The sequence below is a fragment of the Dermacentor albipictus genome, chromosome 3, assembly GCF_038994185.2.
Source record: "Dermacentor albipictus isolate Rhodes 1998 colony chromosome 3, USDA_Dalb.pri_finalv2, whole genome shotgun sequence".
Lineage (NCBI taxonomy): Eukaryota > Metazoa > Arthropoda > Arachnida > Ixodida > Ixodidae > Dermacentor > Dermacentor albipictus.
In genome coordinates this window covers 74,678,167-74,699,235 of record NC_091823.1, presented here as the reverse complement: position 1 = coordinate 74,699,235, position 21,069 = coordinate 74,678,167, and the positions used below count along the sequence as shown (strand labels likewise).

At 48.0% G+C, this 21,069-nt stretch overlaps 1 protein-coding gene across 1 annotated transcript in view; it reads left to right on the top strand.

The window, feature by feature from the left end:
• CARPB (Carbonic anhydrase-related protein B) overlaps positions 1-3,412 on the top strand; it is a 258,110-nt gene extending 254,698 nt beyond the window's left edge. The window contains exon 10 of the mRNA XM_065430086.1: positions 869-3,412. Within this exon, the coding sequence (XP_065286158.1) occupies positions 869-894 (26 nt within the window). The 3' untranslated portion in view covers positions 895-3,412. The remainder of the gene's footprint in view (positions 1-868) is intronic.
• Positions 3,413-21,069: the final 17,657 nt, after the last annotated feature.

The window sequence follows — 21,069 nt, the reverse complement described above, 5'->3', positions numbered from 1 at the left end:
AACAGGACGTAAGAAAACATACCATCACTTTAGTTTACTGTGTATTTGCATTTTACTATCAAAGTAAACGGAAAGGTGAACGTGATCATGCAAACAGCACCTGTAGCGCATGATTATTTGCAAGCACGAAGAGGCACCGCCGCGCCCCCTGTCGTGTGTACGTGACTTGACGTCAAAATTCGGCCCGCCACACTAGAACCCTCATGTCACTCTCGGGGCCTGCTTTTCAGAGTGTCTGACAGAGCATGTGATTCGCGCTCTAATCATTCGGGCAACAACGAAACTTGCATTTACACCCCGGACCAAATTGCCGCAAAGGTAAATTCATACGTTTCACAAAAATGGCTGATTTAGTTGATCGTCGTTATATCGTTACTTGCAAGAGGGCGCAGCCAAGTGTTTGCGGGCATTTTAACTCAGCATCTTCATCTACATCGCGGTCGGTGCACAATCCGTCTGCCTTGATAATCCACCTCGAATTCAAGGTCAGGCGGTCTGCTCATAGAGTCCGTTAATTGGCCTGTCACGCGAACTCCATTTAGATGACCACAGGTGTGGCGAGACCGGCACCGCGCGAATTAAGAGCCCTCGTGGGCCCCCAACACCTAGTTCCCATACTGACACACGACCAGTGACTGCATTTTGAGTGTTCCATATCGCAGCTGCAGTGAAAACGCGCATCCTCTTGGATGCTTCACATCTTATGCGCAGCTAACACCGCGTTCATACTTACCGATCTCTCTAAGCATTCTTTCTAGTGCATGCACGATCGTAAGTATACCATCTACTGGTACAGGTCTGATTCCTAATTGAAAGTATTTGTCTCTTTCTTCCCTACCTTCTTCGCTCGGGACGATCCGGATTGCAGCAAATACCAAATTCGTAGGACCGTGAGTGGCGGCGACGAACCGGATGCCCCAAGAAGCGGGCCAAACTCCGGGTGCTGCGGGACACTTTCCGACGCCCGAGCTTCGACAGAGGAGCGTTCGCCGCCACTTGGGCCGCATTTCAGTGCGCGCGTGTGCGTCGTTCGAAAGTGCGGCTGTGTCTGTGCGCGCAGTTCCCCAACGTGCTCCCGCTTTGCTCCGAGCAGCGTCACAGAAGAGGAGGTGTCATAAACTTTGTTATCCCGTTTCTTTTTAAATCACCGCAGTCACCAGAGGACAACTGACGGTTCCTTACCAATGATTTGGTGCGAAGTGAGCTTGGAGAACTTACTCTTCGTTGACGCGATAGTAGGTTCAGTGCTGTAGGCGAGTGTGCGGGCTCGCCCGCGTGAAACGTCGGAGGGGCTGTTGTAACGTACTGACGGAGGCAGCGATAACATTCCCGCGAAAGCTTGAGAAGGCATCGACGAAACGTGTTTGAAGAATCGGAGACGCCCGCCTTCAGAAAAGTTGCTGCGCACGACGAATGCTTTTAGTGGTGCTCCTACGGCATAAAACGCTTAAAGAGCGTGGAGCTTGAGATGCGCTGGGGTCTGCTATCACTACTAAGAGTGAAATAAGTTTAAATTCCCGGCCCAGAAAAATTTGCGGTTTTATTTAAAAACGGCTGCACAGTACAACGGACTAATTTTGTCCAGTAAAATTAGTATTTAGCTCAAAAAACGTAGGCTACTTTGTTCATGTTACTTGAATAAAGGATTAATTTGGCGTCAAAATTAACGTAGCTTTATAGCACTGTTATCGACAAAAAGCCTCGGATGGCATAAAATAATCGCTATGTTCTATTAATCGTCGTTATGCTCATTCTGTTTGTAGTGATGTGCTGATGTTCCATACTTGCAAAGAAAAAAAGAACAGCACGAGATGTGAAAAATCAGACATACTATAGCACGCGGTGTACTCGTTGCGACGACAAATTGTCTCAACTTTAAAAGTGATGATGAAAAGTTTACAGACTACTTAGGAGTGTCGGAGGCCTCTAGTACACTTGTGTGTGCTACACGTGGGCGCTAAGAAATGACGCACTAGATTTGGAAAGAAGGGGAAGGAGGTGGAGGAAAGGAGGGGGAAGCGGACTGGGATAGGAATTATCCGGCGCAATTGATTTTCATCTGCTCCAGTGATCATCAGTTTCAGTTGCAGGCCCTTTCACGTGTCATTAAGGATGTTGCCTTGCTAAATGAAACGCTTACAAAAGCGAGAAGTGTCGATGGGCATAAAGCTGTAAGAGACGCTGTTACTTTTCAAAATCGCTTTTAATAAGGCTATTCAAAAATACTTCGCAGGATACTTGAGAGGCATTCATGCAGGCTTGAGCTGGGTAAATTTTTAAATTTTTTATGACCGAGGATATTTTTTAAGGGGTAAAAAAAGAACCTAAGCAACAAGCGTCTGCGCACACAGCGTATACTTTCTCATTTAACGCCCTCTGAAGTCAGGAAGTAATTCTTGACTGGAAGTTTATTTCTCGTTCTTTTTCTCCCTGCCAGGGCACATTCATTTAAATGTCTTAAATACGGTGTTTGCCTATGGGCGCAGTGTTGCCACCAGTGATTCTTGAGGATGAAGGTCCACACAGAGCACACGAAGCAACACAAGATAGAGATAGAGAAGTAGAGAAGAGAAACGGGAAGGAAAGATGTCAATGCAGCTGCATCGTAACGTACAGACGCGTTGTACGCTATGCAGAAATGCATCGCATGTTTTTGTGCGTTTGTGTGTATGCGTGTGTAGATATGACATGGTGGCCCAAAGAAGCGAGACGACTGCTGTGGAACAACAGTTCTACCACCAACGGGAGAGAGAAGATTGATTAACGTTGCATCTCGCGGTTTCGGCGTCAGGATTCGGGTGCTCGAGGCTCGGAATTACGAGCAAGGCGGGGAACGGCATCACCACCACCAGCAACAACAGCAGCAGCAGCAACGCTACCTGAGATGGCCTCGTCGAATGCGACGGTTACTGTGACGCACCCACGTCAGATTCTAGTGCTTCCTAGGACACGGACCTCTCGTTTTATTTTGGACGACACCGTTTCGACAGAGCGTCCGCAAGACTCCCTAATTTTTTTTGGAAGGCGCCGGCAGTCGACTGAAGCTTACGCGTGACGAAGCCGAGTGCCGCGGAACGCATCGCTAAGCGTGCTTTTAATTTCTGACCTGCGCGTGAGTCCAATCATATTTTTTCTTGCCTCGTCCTTCTCTTGCTTTTATTTTTTCTGCGTAGGCTTTGCAAATGGCCCAGTACAACTCGAAATTGAAGGCATACGCGCACGATAAAAAAAAAAATGTGCAACTCTCCCCCCCCCCTCCCCCTGCAAGAAAGAACCACGATTTCAAACTGCGAAATGTCGATGTCTTTTATTTTTTTCCCCGGAGTTGGCAGTGTTTTAACATCGCAATTTCCTTCCACAGGACTCCAAGATATCAGATTTTGAGAAAGAAAAGAACTACGTGTGTTATGTTTCGAGATGATTGTTTCTGAATTGTTTGAAATAAAAGGTATCACGAAAATGAAAAAGCGACGTGTTCAAACTTAGTAGGTATGCCAACAGTGCAGGGAACGACGGGTCATGGGCATTTGTGAGCACAGTGCCGGAACGGGAAGCGGTCGTCACGTCATCAATAAAGTGTCTTGTTTTCAGCGATGAGCAAGATCTCATTGGCAAGCGTTTCAGTTATGTGTCTTATGTGTCGCTCAATGCAACACTTGCGTGTCGCTTGCAAGCATGCTGTACGCTTAACGAGCGACTGGAGTTCTTACGAACAACTTAAGCGTCTTTCAAAATTCCACCTGGAATGATGGAATTTGAATGGTGGAATGGTGAAATGGTGGAAAAAAATTGAAAAAAGAAAGAAGACGGTTATTTGCTCTCAGTAAAAACGTACTAACGTTCGCATGCTCAAATGACCGCTTGTAGCATTGCTATCTCAATTCGATGTTACAGAGCAGCTTTAGCGGCACGGAAGCAACTATAAGTTAGCCCTCATTTTGTCATTTCTTAGGTTCGATGTTACACCACCAACCCTTTCTTTTGCTCATACTTGCAGACAAGGTCGAACCAGTCCGCATTCTTTTTGCCCTTGGTTCCAACTTTACCAACATATAATCTCTCATGTCGGCGGCGCTCACGCCAACAAAAATCCAAGAGCAGCATTTGAAACAGAAAAAAAGACAGAAGAAAAGAAATAGGCGAGCCGATATTTGCGCCGCATACGGTCAACTATTTTACCGCCGCTACATCCGCTCTGCTATACGCCAGCAAATTTGCCGCGCGCAAATGAAACAGCGGGTGCGTTTGAAGCGCCGACGCGCCGCGCGCATCGCCGAGGTACTCACGAGTAAAGCCAGACAGGCACGCATTCCGCTGTAATGACAAATCCATAAGCGGGTAATGAATATCGCTCGTCCGCAGTTTCGTACTCCCGGACGAGCCAGAGGGAGGGCTCGAGGAGCGCCCCGCGCACTCGTCGGCTACTTTCCCGCAGCTCGAGGAACGAGAAGAGAACGGTTGTAACGGCCTCTCACCAGCGCAGCGCCCGGCAACGGTGGCGACTGCGAATGCGTATTGGAAAACGTTTAGCGCGAACACGCTATGCGCTTGTCTCCGCGACTCGCGGCCGGAGCTCGCGCCGAGCCACTTTCTGGTTTGCGCCTCTCACGTGTCGGGTGCAGCAGGGAGAGAAGGGCGGAGGCACGCGGCGCAGGTGGATCGCAACGTCCTCACGCGCGCGCGCGCCCTCGTTACGCAGGCCTACGAGATTAGTGCCCGTCTAACGTAATGTTCGTGGTAAACCGTGATAGGCTTGGTTAGAAGCAAAAGTCAACTTCGCTCCTCTCGGCTGTCTTTCTTGCACGCCTGCTAACAATTTGCTCCTTCATTATTATAGCAGAAGCTTGATGTGGGTGAGTTGGTTATGCATACTTGATGAAATGAGCGCTACGAAGACGCGGACGAAAGAACAACATGTACGACAGACAAGGCGCCTTGTCTGTCGTACATGTTGTTCTTTCGTCCGCGTCTTCGTAGTGCTCATTTCATCAAGTATTCATTATTATAGTTCGCGCGTTCCCGCCCACTTGCGCCACATACACTACGAACACACACATGCACGCATGAATATGCACGCACACAAAAGCACGCGCACACGCATGCAAGTACACACGTATGTAAAGACCACAACGATACAAAGCGGCCATAAGGGAAAAACAAGAACTGAAAAAGCGTTGGGTATGATGTATATTATAATTTGTATTAACTGCACAGCTGTTCCCTCTTATTCATTAGTAGAAAACGAGAGCAATTGGTTTCGTCTCGTAATTATTGAAGTGGCTTGCGACTCCATTGACTAAAGGAATCAGGGCCTGTATGTAAAAAAAAAAAGCAGAAACCATTGATGTCAATGTACGCGAGTAGCCGAACGCTTCAAAAATACAATTTGTCTTACAAAACTGATGCGCCCGACGCTTTATATGTGTTGCAGTTAGCATATTTATGCAGCGTTTGCTCTCTTATTGGGAAATTCCGTAGAAAAAATCCGCTAACTAGTACATCTGAAGCGGTAGTACAGGTAGACAGCACGTGCGTGTCCAAGATATATAGTAGTGGTCATTCGACAACAAACGCATCCGGCAACTAGGTTGCGTAGGCCCACGGGTCCACTGCGTCAGCAGCTTCGCGTCCGCTGTGAAAGTCCAACCACGGGCCACGAAAGGGGGCGAAAGAGCCACAGAAAGCTATTCTCTTTAAAATGACGCAGATCCGAAGCGCACGTCAGAATGTGTGTGAATCGAAGCTGTAGTGAAGTGGTGCGTAATAAATCCTATACGACTGACGGTTATGCTTCAACAGCTTTTAATTTAATCCGACGCAAAGCGTAATATCACGCAGTGCTCATGTAAGTTTAACAACCACACCGCTCACAGGCTATGCCTAAACGCAAAGACCAATTCAGGTGCATACACAGTGGGAGACGCATAAGGAGCGATGTCACAATGACGAAGAAGACGTAGGATGCTCGGCGATGGAAGAATGGTGATGACAGGTGAGTGCACAGAAAAGTACGGCACGTATGAGACAGCATTTATGAATTGCGTACATCTAAGCTCACAATGCGGCGTACACGCTCTCAAAGATTGACTAGGAGTAGCCACAGACCGAGTGGCACCTGCCGAATAGCTAACTAAGAACCAATCAAGTAAATCAAGAATTTTATTTAATGGAATGCGGTATTTCATCAAAAGGTCGTTCAAGCGTCATCAAGCGGACGCGCGCCACAAACAGGATGCGGAAGGGCGCGGCAGTAGTCGTGTGAGGGGGAGGGTGGCAGGACTCGCGGCCGGCGTCATGGCAGGTGTCACGGCCGCGCTCCCCTAAACGCAATGTCGCCAAAGAAGACGACGTCATCACAACCGGCTTACCGCTAAATATCCAGAATCTCACAGTGCGAAATACAATCGCTTTGAACTACAACTGCGTCTACCGCACACTACCTGTCACATGCAACCTCGGCCAACTTCATCACTGTGCGGCATCAGGGCCCCAAAAGTTTGAGGTGTGGTGGCCAACGAATACGCAAATACACACACCGAATGCAACGCTGGCAGAAACAACTTTAATGCATGTAGAAACATTACTCGAAAACATGTCACCCACGGGACTGTAAAACTTCCGCATTCCTACACGTAACCAGCCGGTTAACTGGCTCTGCCGCTTTTGTTGTTGTCGCTGCCGAGAACATAAGTTTGCTTCCTGACACTACTTTGTTGTTCAGCTTACAGGTGGTATTTATTTATTTATTTATTTATTTATTTATTTATTTATTTGTTTATTTGTTTGTTTGTTTGTTTGTTTGTTTGTTTGTTTGTTTGTTTGTTTGTTTGTTTGTTTGTTTGTTTGCTTTCAATAGCATAGCAGGAGTGCAATACAGAAAGTCAATACAAAAAGATAGGAAAGTGCTACAAATATGCACATTTGCAACTAGCACAAGTATAACGAATGTAGAAAAAAAAGGATTATGGTAACAAAAACACGAAAGAGTGGTTACATAAGTATAGGCAATGCATGTTGCAATATTTTAAAACGTAAGAAATAGGGCTCTTTATAGAAGCTCTTTCGTTGGTACTTGCATTATGCGCACCTCTAGTTTTCGCATATTTACACACAAACACATCCGTTGAGGTAGCGACCAACCGAGCGTTGCACCGCAGCTAGCAGCAGCAGCCACGTTAAACACGGGAGGGTACGCAAAGAAAGCTTCGCATTAAAAACCTAGTATTGTTGAACCGTTTACATTAGTCAACTGTAGCCAATCCTCATGCTGGACATTTTATTAACGAAGACGGCCGCCCGATGGAAAAGAGCACTTATGAACCAAAAGCTTTGCAAATTCTAATCTGATAATTTACATTCTCTGCACGTTCTTGTCTTTTTTTGTTCTGTAAAGCGTGCTCTGCCACCCTATGTCCATTATTGCGAAAAAGCCAGCTTGCTCATACAGCCTTGTAGGATCTTGTTTGGCAGAGTCCTCCCATAAAATTAAATGCATGAATGTAGTATTTGAGGCTTCACTGAAGTTTGTATTTGGTAGTGTCGTTCATCTGCAAAAAAAAATATTTGTAATGCGAATGCATTTGCTGGCTCATGAGGCTGAAAATCCGGCGTTGGCGCCCTCGGCGTGACCGCATGATGGTCCAAGAAGGCTACAAACCCTCGACCTTTGGTGGGAGTCGAACCCACAGCATTTGGTGCTAATTAGGCTGAATTAAGACAGTTAATTACGTTAGAGGTAATTAGGGCACTCGAGCCCACGACCATCAGTAGGAGTTGAATCCGCGACCTTTGGTGTTAAGGCGAACTTAATTAAGACACCTAATTATTATGGAGTCAATTAAGGCACTCGAACCCAGAACCTTTGGTGGTAGTCACACCCACCACCTTTGTTGGTAGACGAAACCTCGACCTTTGGAGGGAGTCGAACCGACAACCTTATGTTGTGCGCACCTTGTGGCGAAGACCGTTGGTCGAGTCACGTGACTTCGCCAGTGGCGCCAACGGGCGTCGCCGCGATTCTGCTTACGTGGCCGCAATGCTTTGGCATTCATTTACGTAGAAATAACTAAGTGCTCAATGAATTTTTTTTTTTTGCTCATTGAATCGTACGTGTCCTGATATACAGGGTGTCTGAGTTATCGTTCACCAAGCAAAAAATAAATAAATAAAATAAAGTTTAAATAAAAAATGAATAAATAAATAAAGAAAAAGAGAATCTCTCTGTGTGGATGAAATCCACGCAGCAACTTAAAGGTACGTCCAGCATTTTGTATTGTTCTAAATTGGTTAAATTGTGATGTTTAATAAACTAAAATTTTATTATTGTGTTTTCGACAGATTTGTTAGGTCCATTTTATGCGTATGAAGCCAACTGAATATTATTAGCGTGCAGTGTTGTTTTAATGTTTCTAAATAATTCTTGTGCGATGATTAACCAACCAACTATCTAGTTAATATATATGTCAGGCAGATATGCCAGGACTATATTTTATAATGCATTTGAAAACTTCAATTTCAATTGTTTTGGCGCACTGTCTTTCGTGTGGCCCCTTTCTCCGTGTTTAAATGAAACTCCGCAATATATATATATATATATATATATATATATATATATATATATATATATATATATATATATAGAGAGAGAGAGAGAGAGAGAGAGAGAGAGAGAGAGAGATAGATAGATAGATAGATAGATAGATAGATAGATAGATAGATAGATAGATAGATAGATAGATAGATAGATAGATAGATAGATAGATAGATAGATAGATAGATAGATAGATAGATAGATAGATAGATAGATAGATAGATAGATAGATAGATAGATAGATAGATAGATAGATAGATAGATAGATAGATAGATAGATAGATAGATAGATAGATGCGAGCGCTTGTGTGTGTGTGTGAAGAAACAGACGACGCGCCCAATACTTGCGCGGCGCAGCGAGGCTGCTCTCAAATATGACGTAACCTAACTAGACGTGTTCCGTTGCATAGCCGTTGGTTGCACAACTTTGATGGCAGCGCGTTTACCTTGGTACGTACATGTGGCTGCGACGGCTTCGTCATAAAAAAATATGCAGATTCCACGCACTCTTGTAATTGGGGTACGCGAAGCTTTCATAAGCCAGCAAGGCAAATCGGCGCATTACAAGAACGGACGCGCTGCAGATTTCAGCAACGAACGCGTTCCTAGGACACCGTGGGCGAGCTTGTAGACAAAGCGCAACTTCTACTCAGCATTAAAACGTATCAAGTCGACAGGATACGACGTGCTTAGAAACGCACCGCGGTGCCGCAGTACGGTGAGAGACGCGCAAGGCGTTTCGGCGAAAAAATGCCTCCCGTGACTTTTATCTTCGTCGTCAGACAGACGATGCACGCGCTTACTTTTTATAAGCAAATGAGTGCTATGCGACGCAGCTAGCGCACCTCAAAGGCCGGGCTTACACTAGGGAAGTTCGTAGGCGTGTATTATTCTGCCCATTTAGACACGCATCTACGGTCTTATGGTTAGAGCATCAGGCTTCAACTGGGTTCGAAATCAGGCATTGGAAATGTAATTTGTTTATTTGTCTAGATGTATAGGCACGTGTCAAGGTCACTCTCGAGGTCACATAAACGGCCGGAAACTTATACTTATTTGTTTATTTTATTTATTCATACTCTAAGTCTTCTCAGCCTCATACAGGAAGTTTGTACAAATACTGCGTTAGCACACTGCTATATATATATATATATATATATATATATATATATATATATATATATATATATATATATATATATATATATATATATATGAAAGCAGCATAGAAAACTCACGCCATCGAAGTCGGGAAAAAGAGAGAGAGCAAGAAGAAGAGGAAAGAGAGGGAGGTCAACCGGACAAGCGTCCTGTTTGTTACGATGCACGGGTGTATGGGAAAAGGGGAATATGAAGATGAAAACGGTGAGCCCTTAGTGTACTTGGAAGGATGCACAGGAGGACTATAAGCGGTCTTTCACACGGGTGCACTTCAACTATTGTAATAGTGCCATATCGCTTTTGTGCCAGTGATGGATATGACTACCGTCCAAGTAAGTATCTTTGGCGCAGAGAACAGTCTCTAGTCCAGTCGGTTAAAAGTAAAAAATTCAATTGTGGGTGTTGAGTGCCTACACCACGACCTCATTATGAGGAGCGCCGTAGTGGGAGACTCCAAAAATCCAAATTTCTCGGGCTTTTTAACGACCTGGGGCTCTTTAACGTGCACCTAAATTTATGTATACGGGTGCTTTCGCATTTTGCTCCCAATAAAATGCGGCCACCGGGGCCGGAATTCGATCCCGCTACTTCGTGATTCGAATCCCGGCCCCGGCGCCCGCATTTTGATGGAGGCAAAATGTGAAAACAGCCGTGTTGTGCGGAGAAATAGGCGTAAGACGTCGTAGCGAGAACAGACACACAATAGGTGCTTGGAGGTTTTCTCGTATCTACTGGAGTCGCACGTTAGGCTGTCGGCCCTCTTCATGAGGTGGGATTAAGCGTTCGTAAACGCCATTCCTCCCAGCCACAAGTGGCACAGCAAGGTTGTTTCTCCGCGGGCAAGGCAAGATGGCAGTTGTAGCCGTAGCAAGAGTCCAGCATATACACTCGGCAATGGAAGGCACTTGAGCTCCAGAAAGCGTCTGCCTTTTAGCATGCAAGCAGAAAAAGTTCCCTGACAGCGTCCGTCCTCACCAAAGGTAATGGACGCGTCTGGGTCTCTTCGCAGGCAGACCGTACAGCCCTGAAAGCAAGATAGTTACCGATGATCCCACAGTGAGAAAGAATCCACTGAAAGATTATGTTGTGCCCTGTTTCCACATCATGGTGGTGTATTTCCCTAATGTCGGGTATCATAGTGCTCGTATTTTCTGTGCTGCAAGGCAGACTTGAGACTGAAGTATCAAGTCTGCCTTACGTGTGGGAATGCTCCCCAGCGACATACTTTTCCCATTGACCATGAACATTGTTGCCTTGTACTATGCCTGGCTGGACTATGCTGGAGGTTTGTGGCGAGCATCTGTAACCCATTGCCCGGGGCCAAGGTCTTGATTACGCATACACGAACGAAGTTGGATGAATGCGACAGCTACCGGCTTGCATACAAGGTCTTTCGTTCACCCGGACTAACCACCGATGGTTGAACCGGAACCATACTGAAATGTCTGGGGGTTTTGGTAAGCCATTGTAATTGAACGACATGGAGGCCTTGGTATCGTATTGCGTTCCTTGTGCGCGAGTTCAATAACCGTGCTGTTAGGGCTGAAGGTTGGTCGCGCGTCCTTGTAAGCCAGCTCGCTGGAGGCCACAGCACAGTAGTCGAGTCTCGTAAGTTGGTACTGGGAAGAGTCCGGCGACCGTTCATAGTCTAGAGGTGACTGAACAATGCAGATGGTTGCGTGCCCATGTAACCCAGCTTGAGTGGAACCGTGGCCTCTGGACGGGAGCTCTCCCCACCTCCACTGGACGGTAACGTGCGGGTGGCCTCGGATGCTCGCACGGCTAAGAGGGGGAGATCGTGCCTAGGCTTCGGGGGGGGGGGGGGGGGCGCAGCAGGAGGGAGAAAATATGAGGCTCCTTATACGCAAGTGCGTACGGTAGCTTGCGCGAGTAGTCAACACCCTCCTGCATACACCGGTGCAGTAGAATATGCCATGGTGAGCTGAACTGGGTCTAGTGTGCAAGAGAAATGGAGGACAGCCCAAAGTAGCTTACAGCTAACAAATCACCAGGGGGCTGTCCAAATTTCGAGTGGTAACGCTGTGACGGTGTTACTGCGCTATGAGTTCGGGAGGGTTGCGTGGTACCGTGGCTGCGCCCAAACAACTGGGATTTACGATGTATATCCTCATCAGTGAAAGCATTAAAAAGAATGGAAAGAAATAACGAGTATATGAGACGTATACATAAGAGAACATTAAAGCAAGCGGTCACGAAAAGATAGCGGTTACTTCATGACGAAACTTAACACGGTCATGAATGTGGACAACATCATCAGGGAATCAGGGAAACTATTTCATAGTTCAATTTTTAGCGGTAACGCTGATGAATTGAAAGCGTTTGTGCATCCAAAGATACGTTTGAAGGAGCGGTTGTTCTGTAAACGTCGAGACGTTCGTAACGGTTGGGAGAGAGGGAGGGCGGTTTGGTGCTGGCGGTTTGTTATTTTTTTATATAAGCAGATTAAGCAATCTTTCTGCGTGATTCTAAGGCGGATAAGGACAGAGAAGATTTAATATCAGTAACACTGGAATGATGGCTGTAGTCTTTGGCGATGAAACGCGCGGCACAATTTTGAACACATTCAAGAGCGTTGATTAGATAGGTTTGGTGAGGTGACGAAATTGATGGCGCGTAATAAATGCGAGCACGCACGAATCTTAGATATGCTAGTGATTTGGTCGAAATAGGAACGTCGTGGAGATTTCCTTTAAGGCAGCCGAGGGTGCGTGATACCTGTTCTCTGATTTTATCTATGTGAGTTGTCCAAGAAAGTTTGGGTGAACGATGCACGCAAAGGTACTTGTAAGACGTTGTACGCGCTTAGTGGCGGTTATTAAGAGTGCAGTTAAATGTCGTAGATGATTTCTTGCGGGTAAAGGTGATTCGTTTACATTTATCGGTATTAAGAGACATTTGCCAGCGTGAGCACCAATTAGTTACGAGATCCAAGGCCTGTTGACGAGCAAGATGATCAGCTGAACAAGAGATTTTACGGTAGATTACGCAATCATCTGCGAAAAGTCGCGTGTTAGAGGAGATACCACTGGCCGCTCATTATAGTAAATTAAAAATAACAAGAGACCCAAAACACTACCCTGAGGGATGCCGGAGGTGATGTTGCTAAGAGAAGACGAGAAGGAAGAAAATATTCTCACCCAGTATAGAATCGTGAAATATAAATTCAGGACGAAAGTTTAGATATTAGACGACAATGCGGAACGCGATCGAAAGCTTAAGAAAGTCGTTGAATATGCAGTCGATGTCTAGGTTATTATCCACGCACATGAGTAAATCATTGGTAAATTGTAAGAGTTGAGTGTGAGAAACCTTTTCCAAAACCGTATTGATTCGGGAAGAAAAGTCATTAGCTTCCAGGTGCTGAGCGATGTTGGAAGCAATGACATGTTCAAATAATTTGCAAGGGACACTCGTTAAATATATCAGACGATAATCACTAGCATTAGATTTCTTGCATTATTTGAATATTGGTATGATATTCCCGATTTTGCACTCGTGCGATATTTCAGTCCTTGATAATGATTGTTGAAAGATGTGAGTAAGTACGTTATTAGATACTGCGACTGTATTTAAGAAATTTAGTATTAATATCAATTCTTGCGCATGTTGATGCTTTGAGGTTGTTAATCAATGCTGCAATTCCGGCAGTAGTTATGACTATGGGATCCTTGTACCTATAATGGACTTCTGGCGTAGATGAGATGCTGGAATAGTCTTCCTTTGTAAAAACACTTATAAAGTAATTGTTGAATAAAGCAGCGAAATCATCCGGTTTAGCGTTTGTCCTGTTATCATTCACCAAAGAAATGATGTCATCGGCAGTGTTGGTCGGAGAAATCGATTTCCAGAACTTTCTAGGTTTTTTTTAATAAGCTCTTGAAGGTCACATGACATTAATTTGTGTTTGGAGGTGCTAAGAGCCCGACAGTAGTCTTTTTCCACAGCATGGTATTTCAGCCAAGACTGAGGCGGGCCCCTGAGCTTTGCCGTCTTAAAGAGCCTTTTATTTTTATTTTTTATTGTGCGTAGAAATTTGTGGAACCATGATTTAGGTAAATTCGTTCTAAATTAGATACGTGGCATGTGCACCTGAACCAGATCGGTTAGTTTTTTGTGAGAAAAGAGACCAGTTTTCCGTGACTGGGTGAGAGGAGGGCGATTGAAGGAGAGATTTGCGAATGATTACAAGGCCCCGCTTAATAGAATCAAAGTTTGCTTTGTTATAGTTGAGAATATGTTTTTGTACAACGCTACGCGAACAGGCAGGTATCTCGAATAGAGCAGACAGAAGCAAGTGGTCGCTAAACCCAGTGCTATACTGTAAAGAGGTTACATTATGGGGCACAGATGTGAAAATAAGACCTGAAGTGTTTGCCTCACGTGTAGCTTCGTAAACAAGTTGGGTAAGTGAGGAAACAAGAGTCAATTGAATGAAATCGCGAGTGCTACTTGAGCGTGACGTTAGGTTGGTCCAATTCGTGTCAAGGTACTTGAAGTTGCCGAAAATGTTAATTCTAGCTTTAGGAAATTTATGTCTGATAGAGGCAAGGTTGTCGTAAAGATCGGAAACAAAGGAAACGGAATTATCTGGCAGTCGGTAGCACACACCGAAGAGAAAATGAGAAGCAGATGATGCAGGACAGATTCGTAGAATTTCCAATGGGCTGCTGACGTCAACAAAATAAAGTGGGAAAGTGTTTTTTTCTTCTTTCTTTCTCTTTTTTTACAGCGATGAGCAGGCCTCCCACTCTTCTACTATCTCGGACGATGTGTGTGTGCTGTGCTATGTGCTCTCTCTCCCTCTCCCCCTTCCCTGTCTTTAATCTCCCCCATCCCTCTCCCATCTGTAGGGTACGTAGCAAACCGGTTAAGCTAAACTGGTTAACCTCCCTACCTTTCCTTCTCCACTTTTTCCTTCCTTCCTTCCTTCGGTCTTTCTCATATATAATGTATTCATCTGTGTCCCCTAGTACTTTAGAGTTCGTAATATCTGTATGAAGCATATCTTCTGTTATATATATTATATATGTTATAATATCGTCTGTTAGCAGCAGAATGTCGCAATCACTATTATTTAAATAGGAACATAGCTCAATCCGCTTTAGAATGAGGCTTCGTATATTAGTAAATTATACGGAGAACTTTGTTACTGCGGCTGCGCGTGAGGTTAAGGGTTGAGCGGCTGGACGTTGTTTAGAGAGAGAGAAGGAATGATAAATGAAAGGCTGGGATGTTAACCAGGACTGATTCCGATTGGCTACCCTACACAGGGGAAAGAGAAAAGGAGAGGCAAAGATTAAAAAAGAGAAGAGAAATTCCACTGGAAATATCGACTGGTCACTCAGTCCCGATCCCAACAGTGACTCGACCCGGTAGTTTTCAAATGTCGCAGTAGCGCTTTTGCGGCCTTTTGTAGCTGCGATATGCGAGGTCATGGTCCCAAGAAGGCTGCGCAGAAGTCATTAAGGTGCTGCGCTAGCTATCGGGGTAATTGCCTTGATGTATCGGTTGCGGCATCGTGCACATACACTGGATTGTCCATTTGCATTCGGTCAACACGGAGTTTGCATGTGAGTGAGTGAGTGACGAAACTTTGTTCTGAACACCTGCAGAACGGTTAGCCTTCCCCTGTTAGGGAGGCGTTACCGTGACGCGGCCATGACGTCTTCGCGGCGTGTGGCGCCTCTACTTCGGCCGCGGCCGCACTATTCCCTTTGGTCGACCGCGCCTGCCCCTCCTTTGGGGTGGCAGCCTCCCTCCGGTTTCGCTCGGTCGTTGCCTTTCGAGGGCCGCCGAGATCTGCTGGACGGCCTGGGTTTGAACATTTTGGTCATAGCATCTCGTTGCGGCCTCGAGCCGCGGCGGGATCGTTGTTAGTGTTGCAGCTTCATGCGGATTCTTAGCGCAGTCCCAAAGGATGTGAGCTGCAGTGGCTCTTTCCTTTCGGCACACACAACACAGATCACTTTCATAAACACTTGGACACACGTGCCTCATCAGCACCGGGGTGAATAACGACCCCGTTTGAAGTTGGCGGTATAAAACCGCCTCCTTACGGGTCAAGCCCGGATGAGGTGGCGGCATAGTCCTTCGCTCTAGGCGGTACCATTTCACAATTTCATTGTACGAAGTCATTTTGTCCTTGGTTTCCCACCACCACGACGGGTCGGCTGTAGTAGCAGCGGCACGGTTGGTTAGTCCTCGCGCCGCCGCGTTCGCCGTCTCGTTGTGGTTAGCGTTGCCGCGATCCGACACATCACTGCCCATGTGGGCCGGAAACCACTTTATCACCACACACCGACTTTCACTCGCGAGATCGACCACACGCAGCACACGCGCGGCTTCACCACACACCCTTGCTCTGGCGTAATTTTTCACTGCCGTCCTAGAATCACAGAGCACGGTCGTGCACTCGGGGTCGGCGATGGCCAAAGCAATGGCCACCTCCTCGGCTGGATGCGCCCCTCGAGTCCGCACACTCGCCGCTGTTCTAGTTGCACCGGTCGATGCCCCGACGACTGCAGCGGCGAATGCCTTTCTGTCATGGGGATACTCTGCCGCGTCCACAAACACGGCACCCCTGTCTTTGGCATGGAGATCGATGAGCGCCTTGGCCCTCGCCGCCCGCCGCTCTTTGTGGAACTCAGGGTTCATATTTCTTGGCACCGGACATACCCGTAGCCGTCTACTAATTGCGTCCGGTACAGGCACCTCTGTATTTTCGGGTCCCATTTCCTTTGGTCCCAGGCCTAGGTCACGCAGCACTTGTCTGCCCGTTCTTGTTTCGGATAGCCGCGCGAGCTGAGCGGTCCTCTGCGCCTCGGCGATTTCCTCCAGGGTGTTATGCACTCCCAAGGCCAGGAACTTGTCGGTGCTTGTGCAGTCGAGAAGTCCGAGTGCAGCCTTGTACGCTTTGCGTATGAGCGCATTGATCTTATTGCGTTCGCACTGCCTCCAGTTGTGGAAAGCAGCAACGTATCTAATGTGGCTTATAGCGAAGGATTCCACTAGCCGGGTGAGGCTTTCTTCCTTCATGCCTGCTGTTCTGTGCGACACCCTCTTAATGAGGCGGATGGCCGTGGTGACTTTGGCCGCCAGACGGTTGACCGTCTCGCCGTTGACTCGTTTGCGCTCAATCAGCATCCCCAGCACTCGGATCTTCTCGACAGCCGGGATCATGTGACCACCGCTCGTCTTGATCTTTATTGTGTCTTGCTCTCTCGCAGGCTCGTTGCCTTTCGTCTTCCTAGCTGTCCTTTTCGGAGGAACCACCAACAGCTCAGACTTGCTTGGGGAGCAGACGAGCCCAGACCCGTCCAGCTGCTCCTCGATAGCGTCAACCGCCTCTTGCAATGTATTCTCGATGTGTCCGTCGCTTCCTCCTGGGACCCAGAGCGTTATGTCGTCGGCATAGATGGTGTGTCGGACCCGCGCGACTCGTGAGAGGCGCTCGGCCACCCCTATCATTACAAGGTTGAAAAGCAATGGCGAGATGACTGAGCCCTGGGGGGTCCCGACACTGCCGAGCTTCTTCTTTTGGAGCTGCAGGTCACCGGCGATGATTTCAGTAGTCCGCTCCGTCAAAAAATCCTTGATGTACGCATAAGTTCTCTTGCCCATGTTTAGCCGTGACACCTGGGCCAGAATCGCAGAGTGTCTTACTTTGTCAAAAGCGCTCTGCAGGTCCAAACCCAAGATGGCTCGCTTGTCTTTCGTGTTGGTAGTGTCATCGAGGATGTCATTTTTCAGTTGTATCATGGCGTCCTGAGTTCCGAGCTTGTTTCGGAACCCGATGATGGTGTTTGGGTAGAGTCCCGAATCTTCCAGGTACCTCTGCCACCTGTTCATGAGTACATGCTCCAACGCTTTGCCCACACAGGACGTAAGCGAGATCGGCCGGAGGTTCTCAATGTTGGGTGGCTTGCCCGGCTTGGGAATCAAGATGGTCTTGGCTGCTTTCCACTGCCGAGGTAATGATCCGGCTCGCCAGCAAGTGTTGAAGTATGCCGTGAGGTTCTCTATCGCCGCTTCGTTAAGATTTTTCAGCGCTCTGTTCGTAACGCGGTCGGGACCAGCGGCGGAGTTGCTGTTGAGATCGTGCAGGGCAACCCGTACTTCCCATACTTCAATGTCTCGATCTAGCCACTCGTTTGCTTCGCCTAGGTAGTCCGGGTGCGTGTCTGTGGGAGTGACCGGGAGGTACTTGTCGTCGAGGCGTTTCTTCACTTCGTCTTCCCCGTGCTCGGTCAGCGCCCTGTGGATGATCTTGGCCAAGTTGTGGTGCTGGTGAGACTTGGTCGTGGTCGCATCCAAAAGATGCCTCAGCATACTCCACGTCTTGCCGCAGTGCATCTGGCCGTCCGCTGCGTTACAAACCTCATTCCATTGCTGTGTGCATAGCACTCGGCTGTGGGACTCGATCTCGCGGTTGAGTTCGGCGACCTTTTTGCGTAGCTTTCTGTTTGTCCTCTGCGTCTTCCACCTTGACAGGATGGACTGCTTGGCTTCGATGAGGTGGGCGAGGCGGCTGTCGACCCTGTGGACACGCTCGTCCGTCTCGACTTCCTTGGTGGCCTTTTCTACCTTGTTTACAATCTCGGTGGACCACTTCTCAATGTCCGTAATTTCGGTTTGCTCCTCGGATAACAGTCCTCGAAACACGTCCCAGTCAGTAATTCTATGTTTCCGAAGGCTTCTGCCAACTTCGTCGGTACCACCGAGCGGGACAGCGACCTCCACAATGTAATGGTCACTTCCCAATTCGTGGCCCGTGTTGCGCCATTCGAAGTCCGCCATACCACCGCCATTACTCCTGACGAAAGTGAGATCGGGCGTTGTGTCTCGGGTGATCGAGTTGCCGATTCTTGTAGGGTATGCTGGGTCGGTAATTAGATTTAGTCCCAAGTCGGTAGCATCTTGCATTAGGTCCCTGCCCTTTGCCAATGTTTTGGGGTAACCCCAGGCTTGATTCGGCGCGTTGAAGTCCCCGCAGATTACCAGCGTGTTGTCGGGCCCCGCGACGTTGCACGCTTTGTGTAACAGTGCTTTGAATTTCTGCTTTCCGTGTGAGGGGCTACTGTACACGTTTACCAGAAAAGAGCTTTCCTTCTGCTTTTTCCCGGTAACCACCTCTACCATGGTGTGCTCGATTGGGCTTTTGCTCAATATCTCGTGCTCGACGTACGTGATGCCTTTCCTCACCAAGGTGCAAACTCCCCTGCCGCTACTGCCGGCCGCGGTCCGGAAGCTTGGTGGGCTGGCGTGGGACCGGTAACCTGAGAGCTTTACTTCCTCAATGAGGGTCTCTTGCAACATGATAATATCTGGCTTTCTTGATACTTGTTCCAAGTGCTGCTGAAGTGCAGCCTTTTTCCCAGCAAAACCGTTGCAATTCCAATGCCAGACCAGGAGGCCTTTCACTGCTGTTGTGGTTGCGGTGGTTGATGTCCTATCCATGTTTGCTGAAAGTTAGCCATTTGCGTTGCCAAATTCTGTACTGTCGTCGTTAATTGCTGGCACGTCTGTTCAATTGCTATGAAACGGTCGGTAATTGTCTTGGTGAATGTCGTGCGAATATACTCTTCAAAGTGGGTGAGCCTATCTTCAAGGTTGTCTACCCTATCGCTGAGTCTCCGCTCTTTAAGATTTTCAATTGCTCTTCTCTTGGGTGCCGGACCCGCCGAGGCCGCGTTCTCTGTCCTCGGGTTCACCGCTACTTCGGGTTCATCCTCGGTCATTGCCATCTGCTGTGGTTGTGGCGATAAAGGCTGTGCGTGCTGCTGTTGTAGCTGGACCGTCATCATTCTCTTGATCTCTGCCATTTCCTTGCTGAGCTTATTGACTGTCGCCTCTAGTTCAGTGTTCTTCTTCCGCAACGCCTCGTTTGCTTCTCTTAGCGCCTTCATTGCCTCACTTTCGTCTTTAAATTTCCCTCCACCACCTCGAAATGGCGGTGACTGCTGCTGCTGTCGCTGCTGCTGCTGCTGTTGCTGCTGCTCTTTCTTGGCTACCCCCGACTTTACTACGTCTGCCCAGGCTACTCTGTCTTTGGATTGGGATCGGCGGTGGCGGCTCATGCTTCGGTTTTGACTTTCGCTGTTGTTCCCGCGCGAGCGTGACTCGTGGCGACCAGCTGTGCCGTTCACTCCTGCTGACGTCACCAACGGTGGAAACTCTCCGGATGCTAGTTGTTGCTGTACGCGCTCTTCCGCCATCTTGCGCTCCCACTGCCTTTTCGTTACTACGTAGGGAGTTTTGTATTTGTTCTTGCATTCTCTATCGGCCGTTGGGTGTTGTCCCCCACATAGTTTGCATTTAGGCGTACACTCGTGGCCATCGACAGGGTTATTGGCCCCACAATCGAAGCACACTTTCATATGGGGGTTAGGACAAACGTCTCTTCTGTGGCCTATTTTGCCGCACTGTTTGCAGACATCGAAATGCTTGCGGTACAGACTGCACCTCGTTAACACAGGGCCATAACATACATAATTTGGAACCTTTTGGCCTTCAAAAGCTACAATTACGGTAGTCGTATTGCCAATTCTTTGCGCCCCTCTTGCTAATGGATTTCTTGAGTTAACAACGTTCCGGTCAATATCCGCCGGAGTATCTTCAATGGGAATGCCTCGAATGATCCCCTTGACCGTGCCATATGGTGTGGTTTGGTACGCGCCTACCTCGTGTATCTTGTCCCCGATTCGGATGGCCTGAATCTTGGCATAGGTCAAAGCACGCCCCTTATCGGGGGTACTCACCACCATGATATTCTGGTGTAGGTTGGGGCAGAAGGTATCCGCCGCACCGTCTTCTCTCGAAACCCTCGCCGCAGCCATGATGGCCGAGGCAACGATCCCAGTCTGCGTTCTTGCGATGTTTAGGCCTCCCCGCGGCCTCACGATCACTTTGGTGTCCTCTCTCGGCAGCACGTCTGGCATTCTCGCTGCCCTTGTTGTCGTTGCGATCACTTTTCTGTTGACGTGGTCTCTTGTTTTAGGCCTCGACTGGCGAGTGGCGGAGCCCTCGCTCGCCGGGGCTGTTATGCGCTGGCCCACTTGCCACCAGCCGATCCCAGTGTGGAACTCCTCAGGAGAAATCTCTTGCCCTTGCACCTCGACGGACATCTGGCCGGAGCCAGGGCTCGATGTCGTCGGAGACGTGGCCGTCTCCATCTCGGACGCCATGTCGTATGGTTCCACGCCGGGGTCAGGCCCAATCCCGGCGGCCACGAAGCAAGCCTAGGCTTAGCACACCACCGCACCGACGACGGCGAACAAGTTCCAGAAAACGGCGAAAAA